A 15,196-nucleotide genomic window follows, 5' to 3' on the forward strand; every position below is an offset into this window, starting at 1 on the left:
ATCTGTCTTCTATGCTTCCACGCCTAAGACAGAAACAATGACTGCTGACTACTTCTGTAAGAATTTCAGTGCAGGGGGGAAGCAGTATCTAAACGCTGTGTGTCATAGCCCTCTACAGATCCCTGAAACTACGCCAGAAACTTGGCAAAAAGCTTCTGAATTATCTCTTCCAAGACTTCTACTTACGTTAACCACTACAACTGGGCTGCCAGGTGGGCTCAGTACACCACGGCAGGCAGACCGAACTGGCAGCGCTTGAAGGACTGAAGTTGCAGTCTACGTACTTCTAAGCCTGTTTAACTAAGCTCCAACTCCCTGCATGCATGCTGAAAAATAAGGAATTCCTGCTCCCTCTTCATACCCCATCAAATAGCCAAAAGAGATAGCGTCAGGACACGCTTTTATTGAGAAGCGGTGAAAGTAAGAAAAATTGGACTTGCTTCCTGGCAAGTTTAAACCAACAAGAATTCCTGCTACCGGTGGCTGCTGCTGCTGGTCTTGCAGAGGGAAGTAATCCATCACTCAAGGTCAATGGTTTCAAGGTGCAGAATTACATAATAGAAGCAAACTAAATTTATAAAAAAAAAAAAATCAGGGTTTTCATAATTTTATTTATACTATTAACTAGAGAGAAAGCATACATATTGTATCTGTGATACAGTAAATACATTTGCATTTTTTCTACTATAAATTCTCTATACAAAGTCATTGCCAATTGATACGGTCATTGATGGCATAGGGCTTAAAATAACCGAGAGGTATAAAAACAAGTTTGCCATCTTGCCCTGAGTGGAAATGGTGAACAGATACAAAAACTGGATCCTAAATATTGATGTAATATTATACATGATTTAATGGTAGATGCAAGTAAAAAGAGTCATGCAACTTTTTAAAATACCTGCCAAGTTTTACTTGAGTAAAATCATAGAAGTCAGTAGTAGTTATGAAAATATGTTCCTGCCATTAGGTACTCATTATGCAATTTCAGTGGCAACTTTGCAGACTGGGTATTTCATGTTATATTTAAATTGAGTGCCAGCACTGAAAGTATCCATTTCCTTTAGTGTTTTAAAACTCACATGTCTATATAAATAAAAATCTAAGATATCTTTTTTAAAAACTAGTGAAGGAAAAGCCACATTTCTTTTCCTCGCTATTTTTAATCAATGCCAACAATGTATGTCTCATCCCTCACTTTTTGGCAGCTTCTATGTTTTAATCTGGAAAAATCATAACAAGATAGTCAACAAAATAAAGGAGTCTTCCGTTAACTGTTGTTCCCTAAAAAGAACGTCACAAATCAGTTGGAATTTTAAAGTTGCTACAAGGTAAATGTTTATAACTATTAGAAGGAATTTTCAGATATAAATATATATATAATATATATTCTGCATACAAAAGGCTCCTGTGAGGCTTATCACCAAGATGCCACAATAGAGAAGGAAAGTTTCAAAGGGAACAAACCCAATACTGTAAAGTCTCTATAAGGCTTTTACCTTTCACTTTAAGCCCTGAGCCATGTATTACGACAATTAAGTTCTGAAAATAACTGAAATCCAAATTCTGCATGTTCAGTTTCTTTCTGCTAAGAGCAAGGCGGCAAACACATTTTTAAAACCTGGTTTTAGAAGATTAAGCAGAACAAAAGTAAAATATATCTTCAGGTTATAAACAGAATTGTATTTTACAATCCACCATCCTCACGATATAATGGCCCACAGCAGTGCAGCAGAGGGATCTCAGTCTAAAGGTTGTGGGTCTGCAATAGGCATGGTATGAAGTACTTCATCGAGAAGCTGGAGGGCACGGTGTAAGTGAATTTCAATCCAGCACGGTGTCTCTTTGATGCTCTGTCTTGGGTAATCAGGTCCCCAACCTTTTACAAAACTCATCCTGAGTATGCATAAGCGGCGAAGGTCATCTACACCAATTCCAGCAGCAGCTGACAAACCTAAACAGGAGAGGTTTCAAGTCAGTGTTTGCAGACACACTCTTATCATCTGTTCGTTCAGCCGTTCCTGTTTGCTTGGCTCTTTCTTCACGTACAATTCCCCCTTACCACAGCCAAGACCAAGCCATATTTCTACATCTTTGCTATAATGAACACAGCAATTATTTTGCATTTCTTCCAATTAAATTGGTTTTCATCACTCTGCAATCTTGAAAGGGTGTTGAAATCTAAAACTCCTTATAATAAAGCAGACATGATGAAACCTCATGTCTTATGTGATACAACGCATGTAAACCTTATTTAGGAAATACAGTTAAAAAAATACTTATTCTTGAGGTTTGCCAAATGCTGCGCTTTCAGCATAAGAACTCAAGACTGATCACCTGCAGGAAGCTGGTGAAAAATAAAAAGATGAATACAGCTGGCAAACTTCAAATCACAAGTATGGCTAAGACAGAAGTTAAATACATTCCCCAAAATGCCTTCAGCAATTTACAGGATAGCTGGAAAGAGCCGTTTGGCAACACAAGGAATCCAGAAAACACTATGGCACACAAAGCAGTCTGAGACATGTAAGTACTTGCACTTGTAAAAGTACTTAGGTATAATTTCAAGGATCTAGAATTTAGCAACTAAGAAAACTCTAGCCCAGAATAACTTAAGAAAAAAAAAGAAAGAAAAAACACCCTCACACTCTCTTCTTTCTCTTCAAGAATCTTTAGTTTCCCTCAACCTAGTCAAGGACTTTGTTGCTCCGTAACCCCCACTGTTTTGAGTAATGTTTCTATGAGGTTAGATCTCAAAGATCATTTTTCAAGCTTGGGTCTAAGCAGCCAAAAGTATCTCTGTTTAAAGTAATAGGATTATGCTATTTCACTTTGTATATACATGTTTTCTGTTGTACTACATATCCAACAGCCCCTGAAGATTACAGAGTGAAAACTGGTGTGTGGAGCAGGTACAAAGCGAATGAACACAGACCTACCACGAAGCCACCCCAGCCCTACCTCGCCCCAATCCTGCTACCTCATTCCAAGTTCATTTGTGCTTTTTCAGGGGCAGTGGGTGGATGGGTGGGAAGGGGGTGCTGTTATGAGGGAGAACAGTGTTATTTGTTTTCAGGTAAGGAAAAAAGGAGACCAAGCAGTTAATGTACTTACTAATGGCTGGGGCTATTCCACCTACTGATCCTGGTCCAGGGATGTTTCCGGCTACTGCTGCAGCTTGAGCAGCAGCAGCAGCTTGGGCAGTGGCCGCCTGCTGTTGCATCTGACGATGACATTGGCGTAAATCAAACACCTTTAAAAAAAAAAAAAAGATGTTGAACTATGTAGACTTACCAAAATCAATAAAGGAAAGAATTCCTCAACTCCCATCCCCAATAATCTGGACCTCTCTGCTCTCCCTACAGTTTCACAGAATCACTAAGGTTGGAAAAGACCTGTAAGATCATCAAGTCCACACACTTGGGTAAAAGCAAACCTTCCCTGACCAGTTTAATTTCTAACAGGAATAATCCATTAAAGCTGATTCTTAGAGACTCTTTCTCATAGGATGTTACCACCACTGGCAATACCAGAACCTGGCTGAGCTGAGCAGGCTAAAGCAGTACCCTGTGCGGACCTGACTGCAGGATGCTACAGGCTGACAAAAGCCCGACTTTTTCGTTAAATCCCAGGATTTCCAGAAAATAGGCACATAAATAAAAAAGGAAGCCAGCAAGTCCTGCTTAACTTTGTCAGACTTTATTCTTTTTCACTGCTTTACTGAAATGTGTTAGTCTATTTACAAGAAATACCAATAGCCTGATAGGCCTGAAGTTTCAGCAGCTAGGTTTCAAGTTGGTGGCATTTTTTATCTTTGTGATCAGGCTTGGCACTAATAGATACAGGAACTCTGTTCTCATACTAGAAAGCTTGTACATCGAGGCCGGTGGGGTTTCTTTCACCTTCATTACACAACCTGCCTGCAAAACTAAAACCAAAAATAAAAATCACTGCAAACTTCAAGCAGTTTATCTCTAATTCAAGAATGATTTTTTACAAGTGTGACTTGTCCTAAATAAAGTTTCAAGTCTGGCAGAGGCATGGCAAAGCAAGAATCTCCTGAAAATAACTTGTTTCCCTGCAACTTTCTGTGACCTCTGAATCACTTCACATTCATAACACTTTAACACACACTTTACACTTCTATGGCATTTATACGTACTTTCCCAACTTCTCTTGTTTTGGAGAGGAAAAAAGCAGATAACCTATGCTAAAAATTTTAGTAGCAGTTAATTTAAAACTCTAAGGGTAAAAATACACAAATCTGCTATCAAGATTGTTTGTGACAAAACACAAAATTAGTTACTTTCATAGTACCTAGATGATACTTTCAGTTTAGAGTCATTTAAAAAAAGTCATCTTAAGTGAATTGTCAGATGGAAAGTTCTAGGGTTTTTTAAAAGGATAATCAAAAGCAAAGTTACATTTATTTCAGTGTCTCGTAACTTCCCTTTCCAAGAAACAAACGCATGCTGTTTCCCCCACAATTTTCATCTAGGAACATCAAACCAACCTTTATATATGCACTTGGGTAAATCTTGTGAACAGCATCCCCTGGTGCACGCCCTGCTTCTCTGTCCAGGTAGTAACTCTGAACGAAGACCGCATGGTCACTGAGGCATCTAACCCACACGTCACCTTCTCCTTTGCACTCCAGCTGCACCCCTTTACCTATGTGCAACCTTGAAAAGAGAAACAGTTCCAATGCACCTGTGTATGCATACTATGTAAATCAGACCTTTACTAATTAAACCATAAATAATTCTCCAGCTCTCAGTCGTCTGGGATACCTTAATTTATACTCCACGCATACAAGGACTTGAAATCGTAGTTACTATCTTGGGTGTAAGTTAGTATACAGTTACACAAAATCTGTGAAGTAAAAAAACCATCTGTAATACCATGCAAAGATTTATGGGAAACACAAAATGTAGAAGCAATGATATTCGAGTAGCAACTACCACACTCGCTGACAATACAGAGCTGGGATACCAACGCATTCAGCTCTGTTCAGAAGTGCAAAATCGCACAAGTATTCTAGTATAGAAAGTCACTCAAGTACATACACAAAGCCACATTTTAATGCAGAACTGTATGTTCATTTGGATCACATTACAGCAATCTAGCATTTTGACTGTCATAATGCAACATTTCTGAAGACGCGGAATCATTTTATTCCTTTTCATTTCAAAGAAGAAAAAAAAAGTTGCAAGATTGCTTCGGTTCCCTATGCTTCCACATCAAAACCCTGTACATGCATGGTGAGAATGAATGAAAATCCAACTAGCTCTCTATCAACCTTCCTTTGCTCCTTTGACAAATCTATATATTGCAGTTATTCTCACATCACTCTGTGGTGTGAAGAGCTAATATTCAGCCTGCATACATAATGGCACGAGTTGCTAATTTTATCCCTGAAGGCACAGCCTTTGAAAGCAATGAAAAGCAACACGCTACTGCAAAGCACTGAAGGTCTTTGTCACACAGTTCACATTTTGAATGCGTTACAGTAGTGGCCTAGAAAGATAGACTCTGCTATAGTTAATTCAGTTAAAAGAAACATACCATACTTGTAATTTCAAAAGGGAGGCACACACTGAAAGCAAAACAAAATATTATCAAATACCACAGACAGCTGGAGCTTTTGGGATCTGCAGAATACCTTGCTCTCTCAATGGCTTCTGTTCTATGCACGTTGGAAAGCTGACCCAGGCAAAAACGGTCTCCTCCAGAAGGATCCACGTATCCATCAACAGTAACAATTGGACAGCTTGAAGGGACCTTAAACGTTTCCCCAACTTGCACATCCATTTCAAAATATGCGATTGAACACCAATATTCTGGAGCTGAAGGATACATACAATTAACTGACTGAAAGGCACAAAAACCCCCTTATAACCCCATTCCAGACAATCAGTTAAGCCTTCTGCAACTGCATTTGTCATTGAGTAAGAGCGCACATTCACAGAAATTCAGACTGACAAAGACATGTCTGCTAGAGCGCAGAGAAATACTACATACTACAACGAACACGGGCTTGTCATTTTTATTCGAGCACACAGCAATGCTAGCATTTTTTGTAGTTAAGAAGTTACAAGTCTTTGTAAGTTTATAATTCTAGTTAGATTTTTGTAAACTATGTGCATTCCTGCACCTTATGACTATAGCTTGATTTTGTCCTCCTTTGGCATAAAGTAGTAATACATATATGCCTATTCATGGCCAGGGGGATAGAAACTAACTCTCAAACAGATCTGGCTTAAGCTAGAAGAGTAACTACCTCGTAGGTGAAGTAAGTTTTCTCTATCCTCCCTGCAAAGCAAACCAGATTTGGAAAGCAGGGCAATGGGGGAAATACATCAAAGATCACGTACTGATCTTGTCTGCACACAAGAGTCAGGCATGGGCTAAAACAAGGAAGTATTAAGCAAGGGAGCAGAACAAAATGGCATGTTTTAACAGCAAAGAAGTGCCTTTTAACTCATACTATTTTAAAAAGAACAACTGGCTACAAAGGAAAGATGGTACTTGGAAGGAGCTGCCACATGAGGAAAGAAAACCCTGACTCCCTAGAGGATGCTACTGAAACCCAAACAACTCAAGTAAGCGAGGAAACCTGACAGCATACAAAGTCATTTGGTGTATGTGTATCTGCTGCTTGCGTGCTACCTGGGAGCAACTGGCTTGTTAAGTGTTCTGCAGCTTGTTGTGCGTGCTTTTAAGTGTTAAGAGTTTCTCTCTTCAGACACATTAAAACCTAAAGTTGCCATAAGCTTAAGTCACTGGGGATTTCAAGGACTCAGCACCTTTGCTGACTATAAGGGCCCATCTCCACAAAAGGGTGACGCAGCTGGCACTTGAGCAGCTTGTTGGGTAGGGCAAAGAAAATCAGCACTACAGTGCACTCAAAATAGGGGAAGCAGAAGAGCTAATGTGACAGGACCTAAGCACAGCAGCCTGATAAGCCAACAGGAATAAGAGCTCTCCCAGTGCCGTAAGTGGTACTTGTTCGTTACAAACCACAGCTCCCAACAGCACACCTACTCAAGAAACTGTTGTTCTGTTTTTAGTAGAAAAGAATAAACCAAGGTGCCTGAATTCCTTTAAATTTTTATTATCTTCAAATAAATACTCATGTCTCTGAGGACTGAATAGGGTGAAATCAATAGGTGAATCAATAGGGTGAAAAAGACATACTAAATAATATGAAATACAATTTAGCTACAGTTAAGTTCAGCCAGCAATTATCAACAGTTTTATTTCTGGTATTGATTTAGTCACTGGCCAATGAATAAATGAGTTAAACTTTTAGGCTTTTCAACTATGCAGCTCTCCCTGGGCAGGCAACAGCTTTGCTGCTGTTAAAAACAGAATACCACCTTGCACCTGCAACAGAGATAGCTTGTACAGCAAGATAAGACCTCTTTGGTTCCAAGAACTGCTACCATTAATGAAGACTCTTGGAAAGTGCAAGCTCGTATGCAAAGGTCCAAAGAGGAATTTCAGCACCAAAATGCTAAGAAGGGCAATACCTACCTTTCAGGGTATCTGGCTGTTATGATGGATCCATAGATCATGGATCCAAGAGAGCTTTGGCATGACCTAAACTCCATGATGTTTCTAAGCAGGCAAAAAGTACAACTTCAGGCACCCTGCAAAGTTTAGGATGGAGGACATTCCAAGTTCAGACACCTCCAGGGCAGGAATCAGCATAATGTGGGTTTGAGGACTGCAATTTTTGACTTGGGCATCTAAATTTAATTCAGTTCACAGAGTACATCCCTATTTCAAAACAAAGATCTGAATTCAAAAGAAGATTTGTCACAAAATGGTTCCTCTCCTTCTTTCCTCCCCTTTTGAATATGTATCTCACAAATTACAGAGTACTTGATTAAAAAAAAAAATCAGACTCAAACCAGAAAGTTATTAGCTTCCACAATACTTAGTATTACATGTTAGATTTTACTCACCAGGATGATTTGATATAGGAGGCTGGAATGCAAGTTCATTGTGAACTGGCCCTTTAAAAGAAAACATGCAATTTGTTTTACACGAGGAAAAATAAGGTTTTCTTTCTTAACTTGTTTTCCTATGAAAAAAGACTTGTAGGAATGCCAGATGTTATACATCCCAGTAATTTCTGAATCAATTGGACAAATCCGACAGGGGAGAAAAATGCCCACAGAAGAATTACACTCTTAGAGGTTTCCTAAAAATTCAGAGGTTGAGTTGAGCAAAGAGCTCCATTAGTAGGCCCCGGAGGAAAGGCTGCGTGTTGCTCAAGCCAGACCCAGCTCCAGGAGAGAGCAGAAACCAGATGTACCATGAAGATGTAATAAAAATAGGACTTGGGCTTCACATCTGACCCCAAGTTGGGCAAGGAGAGAATCACTATATAGAAGCATGTGATATAAATCTGTCAGAAACCACACTTCATTAGTTTCATCAATCACAGAACAAAGTTGCCTAGCATGCTGTGGACTTGACAGGAAGAAACATTCCCCTAAGATGGAAAAAAAGCCCTGGAGAACTCATTTGCTAAAGAAAAAAAATACTGAATACGGTCTTGCTATCAGTCAGTTTATTCTCTCCACTTTTATACACTAACTAGGTCCCTTACAAGCAGCAGAGAACAAGAAGGAAAGACTTAAACATCGTAGTATAAGTAACAGCAGCTTTTGCAACAAGATGTCAAAAGAGGCACAAGGTTGGTAGGTGTCAAACATGCAACTTTCTGAAGTAAGAAACAGCAGCAGCCAAGAAAAGCTCTATGTGGTATCACCAGCCAGTTACAAATACTAATTACGGAAAGATACATGCACTGAGAAACATTTATAGAGCATCTACACCACCATCTACACAGTTTTTACATTCTGGTATTTCTGACAGATAAGGTGATAAATGAAGTGGGATCCTAACAGAACAAAATAATGAAACTTAATAACCGTATCTAAACCACAATTTTCTTGATAGAGACAAGCTGAAAGTCATTCTAACATTAACTCACAGTAATATTCTCCCCTCCCCTAACAACAACTGCTGCAAACAGGTCATCTGGTTAAGTACTGTATTAGGAAATAAAGAACTTTTTGCCACAAAGTTTAGAAAAACTTTAGTTTGGGTGGGTTTTTTTTGCATTATACTCTTATACTGCATATACTGTGCTAAACACTTACACTAGAAGTTTGATCACTTTTTCTTTTCCTTCCCATCTCCTGTACCTTAAAACAAGAGGTTGTGGTCCTATTTCGTAGATGAAAAAGATTTTCAAGTTCGTGTACCAAATGTACTCATGAATCAGGCTGTGGCAACACCACTTTACGGACAAGTACTTTACTGCACGAGTTTTCACAAAGTTGTTCTTAGCTGGCTAGCGTACATGGACACACGTCTTCCAAAGCTTAATGCAGATTGTTACATCATTAAGACATGACTTCAAAATTTCTAGAAAATAAGAACAGCCAGGAACTTCCAACTTTTGAAAGAAAAATATCCAAACAACACATTCTGAATGAACTTCCTTTTCCGCAAAGGAAATACTTACTACAAGACTGCAAAGTTTTAAAAACAGAGGTTTAGAAAGGAAACACTAGTTTTGTTAGGTATAGTGAAACGTCTATAATATAGATGGTATCACTATAGCTATCCGAATTTCTAATCTGCTGCTTTAACGCAGGGAAGTCCATCAAGCTCTAATATTTAACTGTCAGAATATACTAAACACAGTAATGGTAGTTCTATAATGAAAAAAAAAGGACTTCAGGGTAAAGAATTATCACAAATGAGCCCCCACCATTCAACAAAATTTAAAACAAAGTCATTTGAAAATCTGCACTACTTACAGTAATGTCCAGGATGCATAGGTGGATGATGCTGAAGATGGCCATTCTGGTGGTGAGGTATGGTAGGTGTGTAGGCTGCTGTCCGACTTCCAGTCCAAGTTGTAGTACTGTCTAGAAAAAGAAAGGAGTGGTTGGTTTTTAAGGGAGTTTTTCTGCATCTCACTTCTAATCCTCTATTTCTCCTGAACATTTGGAAACCGGTTTAGAAAACTAAGAAGAGTGCACATATGTATATACTCACTGTGATGGTAAGTAGCTGGCTGAGCTGTAAACCCATTCTGCTGAGTTCCTGGCTGAGGCCCTGAAGCAATCTGTAAGAGTCCATCACTATGGCTACCTGTCAATATACTGGTAGGTTGACCTGGTAAAAGAACACACTACCTATTCATGAACGTTCCAAAATTTAATTAAGAAGAGCTCAGCACTACTGGGTAGGAAAATACACCCAACTAAGGGCACTGCAATACACAGTTCCTACAAGTTTGGTTTCAGTATTTTTTTCCACCCACCAGAGTGTCTTAGGAAACTTGAAGCAAGATGCTCTGCATCAGCTAATTTTGACTCTGACACCCTTAATATTTTAGGAGTAGAAGTATGCAGAGAACTCTGTTTATCAACCGCATCTTTGTTTTGCTCACATCTCATTTTTCAGTTTGAAAGGAAAGAAGAAGAGATGCCACAGGTTTTACTGAATAACATAGCTGGAGTAGATTTGGTATGCATCCAAACAGGCCAACAGTAGGTCCAATAAGTTGCTTATTTTCAGCATGTTATAACTACTGTTCCTAAGGAGGACACTCGCTTAAATTTACGTTCCTCCAAAACATACTGAACAGCATTGTATTCTTAAAAATAGTGCTTAAGTAGAACTGCATACATCACTGGACTCCTTCCTGAGAAAGCTGCTGGGTTTTTTTTCTCCCAAGTAAATATCTCAAGAATTGTCTAAGCTTTAAAGTAAAACTACAGATATTTCAGAACAGGTTAAGAGGATTTGATTTTAAAAGGCTTCAGCTCAGCTATTAACACTAAACTGATCAGCAGTTTCACAAGTACACTTGCACTCTCAAACTGGTGTGGCTAGCAGAATTTAACACGTTGAAAACTTGAACTAAAACCTAGAAGCTAGCTTTTTTTTCCTGTCCACTTGGCTCCAACATTTATAGCACTGATGAGAAAAAGTTATTGACTATAAACTGTTGTGCAAAGGCAATACAATTAAACTGCCTATCCTTTTTTCTCTGCTGGAGACAAATACAGACATTGTATCTCAGCTTGGCAAAACCATCATTAGTTTTAGCAAAAAAGTTGTCAGCTAAAATTAAAGAACATTATCAAAACACCATGCCAACAGAATTCAAATTTGGTAACATGAAATCCATTATATTCATACATCTTTGATATCAAAGCGACAAAGAGTATGTGAAACCCCTCCAAACTTCATGGTTTCCCTACATTAGGGCTGCAAGACACTGTGTACATAACTGCTTTACTGTCCCGCTGGAGAAAAGTGTGAGGTTTAATGTTGGTAAGCCAGACTCTTCCACTTGTAGCAAACACATGCAGAAAAGTAAGAAAAACTTCAACGCAGCACTCCAACGGACTCATGAAAATATTAATTAGGGCAGTCACTTTGGTAGTACAGTGGGCCATTATAAAAATAATCAAGTTAAAACAGGAAGAGTCATGTTGTCAGCTGTGGAACATTAGCGAAGTGTCTGAAAACCTCTCGATACTGCCACCTTACAGTATATCCGTTTGTTGTCCTGCTTGCTGTTGTAATAAAATGATAAAATTCTTCCATTCCTACAATAATTATTCCAATAACAGCCATAATGTTTTGTCAGTGGTCAACTGTTTTAACATTGTATCACTGAACCTCTGACATATCCAAAACAGTCTTGTAACACTCGTGTAGTGTCAGTCTCACTAAAAAAAGACTGGGTCACCTGGAAAAGTTACTCAAATTATGCTCCAAGTTAAAACCTTATGTTAACACTTACGAGACTGCCCAGATCGTACTGCCACATGCTTTATCAGAGTAGTGTGGCAGCAGCACAGTTCCAATCCAAGATCTACTTTGGCAAAAATCAGCGGTTATCTTTGCGCTTTCACATTTTCACAGTTTAGTATTTCATATAATCTCGATGATCTTACTTGTTGAAGCCACAGGAATGTTGGGAAAATTAGTGGTGCTGGTAGTGCTAGCCTCAGTAGGAGCTAACATGGCTGGGGTGCTATAAGGCTCTGTAGATGCCCTGTTACTTGGTGGATGCTGGATGGTTTGGACTGAATGGCCTTCGGCAGAAGACAATGATGGCTGCCCCTCGTAGTCATGAACGTATTCGTCCTTCACCAACATGCTCGATGGAGCTGTGAAGAAGCAAACAGTTAAACATGCAAAGCAAATCTCTTTTCAAGATTGAACTACAAATTGCACTACTACTTTCAAGCAATAACAATGCTATTAAAACTACTGGGGGGAGGATTTAACCTACATCAACATTGCCAAAGCACTCCTCTAAATTACAAATAAACACTTCAAGTCAACAACAGGAAATGTTGAAGCACAACTGGATGGAAAAGCAAACTGTTTAGTTTGCTCACTGCTATCAAACAAGCCGTTTAGTCCCACAGTAGCAGACCCCAATAGAATTTTGTTTTCTAGTCCATCATTGTGTGATTGGACATGGTTAATGAAAGGAAAAAACATGCTTTTTGTCAAGTACCTAAACACGTGTTAACGCAGTAGCTAACAAACCAATTCCTAGTATACAAGTAAGAACATACCTAAAGCTCCTATGAAAAACGTAATTCATGAACACAGCACATAAAAAGCTTCATGCGTCCCTTAAGAAATTTTAAGCAACTCCCATCCAAATTGACTAGAAGCATCAAATCCACATTCAAAGACAATATAACACTACTCTATATTTAACAATGTAGCCACTAATTCAGAATATTCCACATACAGCATAAGGAAATTACTGCCATCGCCACTACAGGAATTTATTTCTATATATCCTACCGAGCATGTTCAAGTGAAACTCTTACACCACATTAGCTCCCATGCTCATTTTTAAAGCAGCCTTAAATATATTAAAATCTGACAGTAATTTTCTGTTTCCTGCTGCAAAAACAGCAGCATGACAACGAAACACTTATTATGTATTTAACTGCTGGCTAGGAAGCTTTGATTCTGTACAAAAGGATCATTTTTCAGAAGACACAGATAATAATGCAAATTAGCAGAGATGAGTACACAAGTTAAAGCTTGTGAAGTTAATGGCTTGTTGGGTTGTTTGGGTTTTTTTAAGTCATTTTTGCTTGAATACTTCTAATAATGTGCTAAAAACACTGGATTACCCAAATTCCCTTCTCTATGAATTTCTTCTGGAAGGAAAAAAAAATATGGTTTGGAAATAAAGCAGTTACCAGCTGCACAGTCTCAGATTTCTGAATAATGTTCATTGGACTTGTAATGTCCCATTTCTCTCAAGTTTGAGGGAGAGCAAGAATATTAGACTGCTTCATTCAATTGCACATTAATTACAGAATTTCTATTATTTTCTTGTTAAACTACTTATTAAATCATAAGCATCTATTATGCTCAATTCAATTAATTAGTATATCATACAGGTGCACATGTTTTTGGGTGTTTGGTGTGTTTTTTTTTTTTAATTAGCAGCATTCAACAGTGAGGTTTTTGTTTTTCTTTTTTGTTGGGGTATATAAGTTGCAAGCAAAGAAAACACAACATACCTACAAGCTGAGCTGAAGCCTCAATTTAAAGAATTTATCAATACTTGCCTCTCATATACTACTTAGTCGGTTTTCCAAAATCGGAGAGACAAACGCATTTCCATCTGCTCTCTATACTCCCCCCAGGGAGATACACAGTAATAAACTGTGTCCCTACTGAAGAGTTTAACACAGTTTGTGCCCACAGGAATGCAACAGTAAACAGAACTACTTAACAGAACTACTTACCAGAACTCTGTAGTGTCAGTCCTGAGAGATCTTTAAAAAGAAGAAAAAGAAAAGGGGGTGTGGAGGATTATATACACAGAGGTCTTCAACAACGTTTGAACATTAAGTTTATAAGCCTTTACAAATTGGTACTAGAGACTCTACATATTATACCCCCTCCATCACAACACAAGTCTCAATGCTAAGTTATTCCTAGGATATGCATTAACTATAAGAACTGTGTGCAAAGCCAACAGAAAGGCTTAAACAAAAGCCACAAGCTGTTCTTTCAAATTTGGAATAAAGGTAAAAGAATAATTCCATTGAGAAGATGGACAGGAGCATATGAGAGTAATTTATAATTAGATCATTAAAAGTTAATGTTTCTAATTTAGGCCTGTATTTTCTGCACTCAAAAGGAAAAACATTTTACATTTTATTCCCACTGCTCCATTTTAAATCAAGAGTCTACTTACCGATGCCAGGCGATACTACACGCTCATAATGGTAAGGATTTACACAGACACTGTCACATTTTAAGTCAAAAGCATACTGACAATATTTAACATGCTTGAGTTCATTTTTATGAAGATCAGGCCACCTCCAAAGACGAGCGTAAATCACATGAGGGAATCCCTTGCGACCAGCCACCTAAAAAGTTAGACACAAAAGTTGATTGGGAAAGTAGCAAGACATTTCGCTTTACTTAGTGAGGAGCAAAGCTGGAAGAGGACAAACAACACCACAACCTCTCTCCATCATCAAAATATGAAAAAAAAAAAAAAAAGGTGGTGTACAGTTTACCCAAGTTCTGTACTCAACAGAAATAATTTTCTATTAGGGTTTTGCTACGGTTAAGTCAACGCTGTGATTCTTAAGAAAAAATACTAGATACAAAATGGCAGAAGCAGAATTTGTGCTTAATGTAGTATGTATGGTCACCTTCCCCACCATGGATGATGAAGGAGCTTTGCCCCAGAAGAAGAGGAACGAGGCACTAAGCTACACTATAAGGAATTTACAAGTAGAAGAATGCCAATCCATTATACTGAAAAAAAAAAAATGCTTCTAGGGTAGACAGAAAGCTAGCCAGCAAACATGACATCTGTCCTGGAACAAGGAAATCGCAACCCAAGCTATACAGGTACTGAGTACTGACAATATAAGGCTAACAAATCCTCAGTGCAGACTCCTTGGAGTACCTTAGCAAGGGATCATAGGTCTTTCTTACACTGCTGACCAACACACAGCTAACAGAAGCTTGTAGTGAAAATACCAGGATAAACAGCCGAATTTGTTACGTGACCCTGCTTTTTACTGCCACACACACACTCGTTTAGAACGGCTGATCCAACGCCTTCTGCTCCTTTTGAAAAAAAATAATCAAC

The 15,196-nt window shown here is 38.5% G+C and overlaps 1 protein-coding gene across 4 annotated transcripts in view; it reads right to left on the reverse strand.

Annotated features, from left to right (window-relative positions):
- Nucleotides 1-591: 591 nt before the first annotated feature.
- Nucleotides 592-15,196, reverse strand: part of SMAD4 (SMAD family member 4) — a 35,130-nt gene continuing 20,525 nt past the window's right edge. For 3 of the 4 annotated variants that reach the window (XM_059833221.1, XM_059833219.1, XM_059833223.1), the window contains 10 exons: nucleotides 14,285-14,459; nucleotides 13,830-13,859; nucleotides 11,997-12,212; nucleotides 10,081-10,200; nucleotides 9,840-9,950; nucleotides 7,968-8,018; nucleotides 5,660-5,843; nucleotides 4,511-4,679; nucleotides 3,112-3,250; nucleotides 592-1,951 (listed from right to left, as the gene is read on the reverse strand). In XM_059833221.1, coding sequence (XP_059689204.1) covers nucleotides 1,740-1,951; nucleotides 3,112-3,250; nucleotides 4,511-4,679; nucleotides 5,660-5,843; nucleotides 7,968-8,018; nucleotides 9,840-9,950; nucleotides 10,081-10,200; nucleotides 11,997-12,212; nucleotides 13,830-13,859; nucleotides 14,285-14,459 — 1,407 coding nt within the window. In that variant the 3' untranslated portion in view covers nucleotides 592-1,739. The remainder of the gene's footprint in view (nucleotides 1,952-3,111; nucleotides 3,251-4,510; nucleotides 4,680-5,659; nucleotides 5,844-7,967; nucleotides 8,019-9,839; nucleotides 9,951-10,080; nucleotides 10,201-11,996; nucleotides 12,213-13,829; nucleotides 13,860-14,284; nucleotides 14,460-15,196) is intronic. The other variant, XM_059833222.1, reaches the window with a different exon arrangement.

This window comes from Gavia stellata, chromosome Z (assembly GCF_030936135.1).
Source record: "Gavia stellata isolate bGavSte3 chromosome Z, bGavSte3.hap2, whole genome shotgun sequence".
Classification (NCBI taxonomy): domain Eukaryota; kingdom Metazoa; phylum Chordata; class Aves; order Gaviiformes; family Gaviidae; genus Gavia; species Gavia stellata.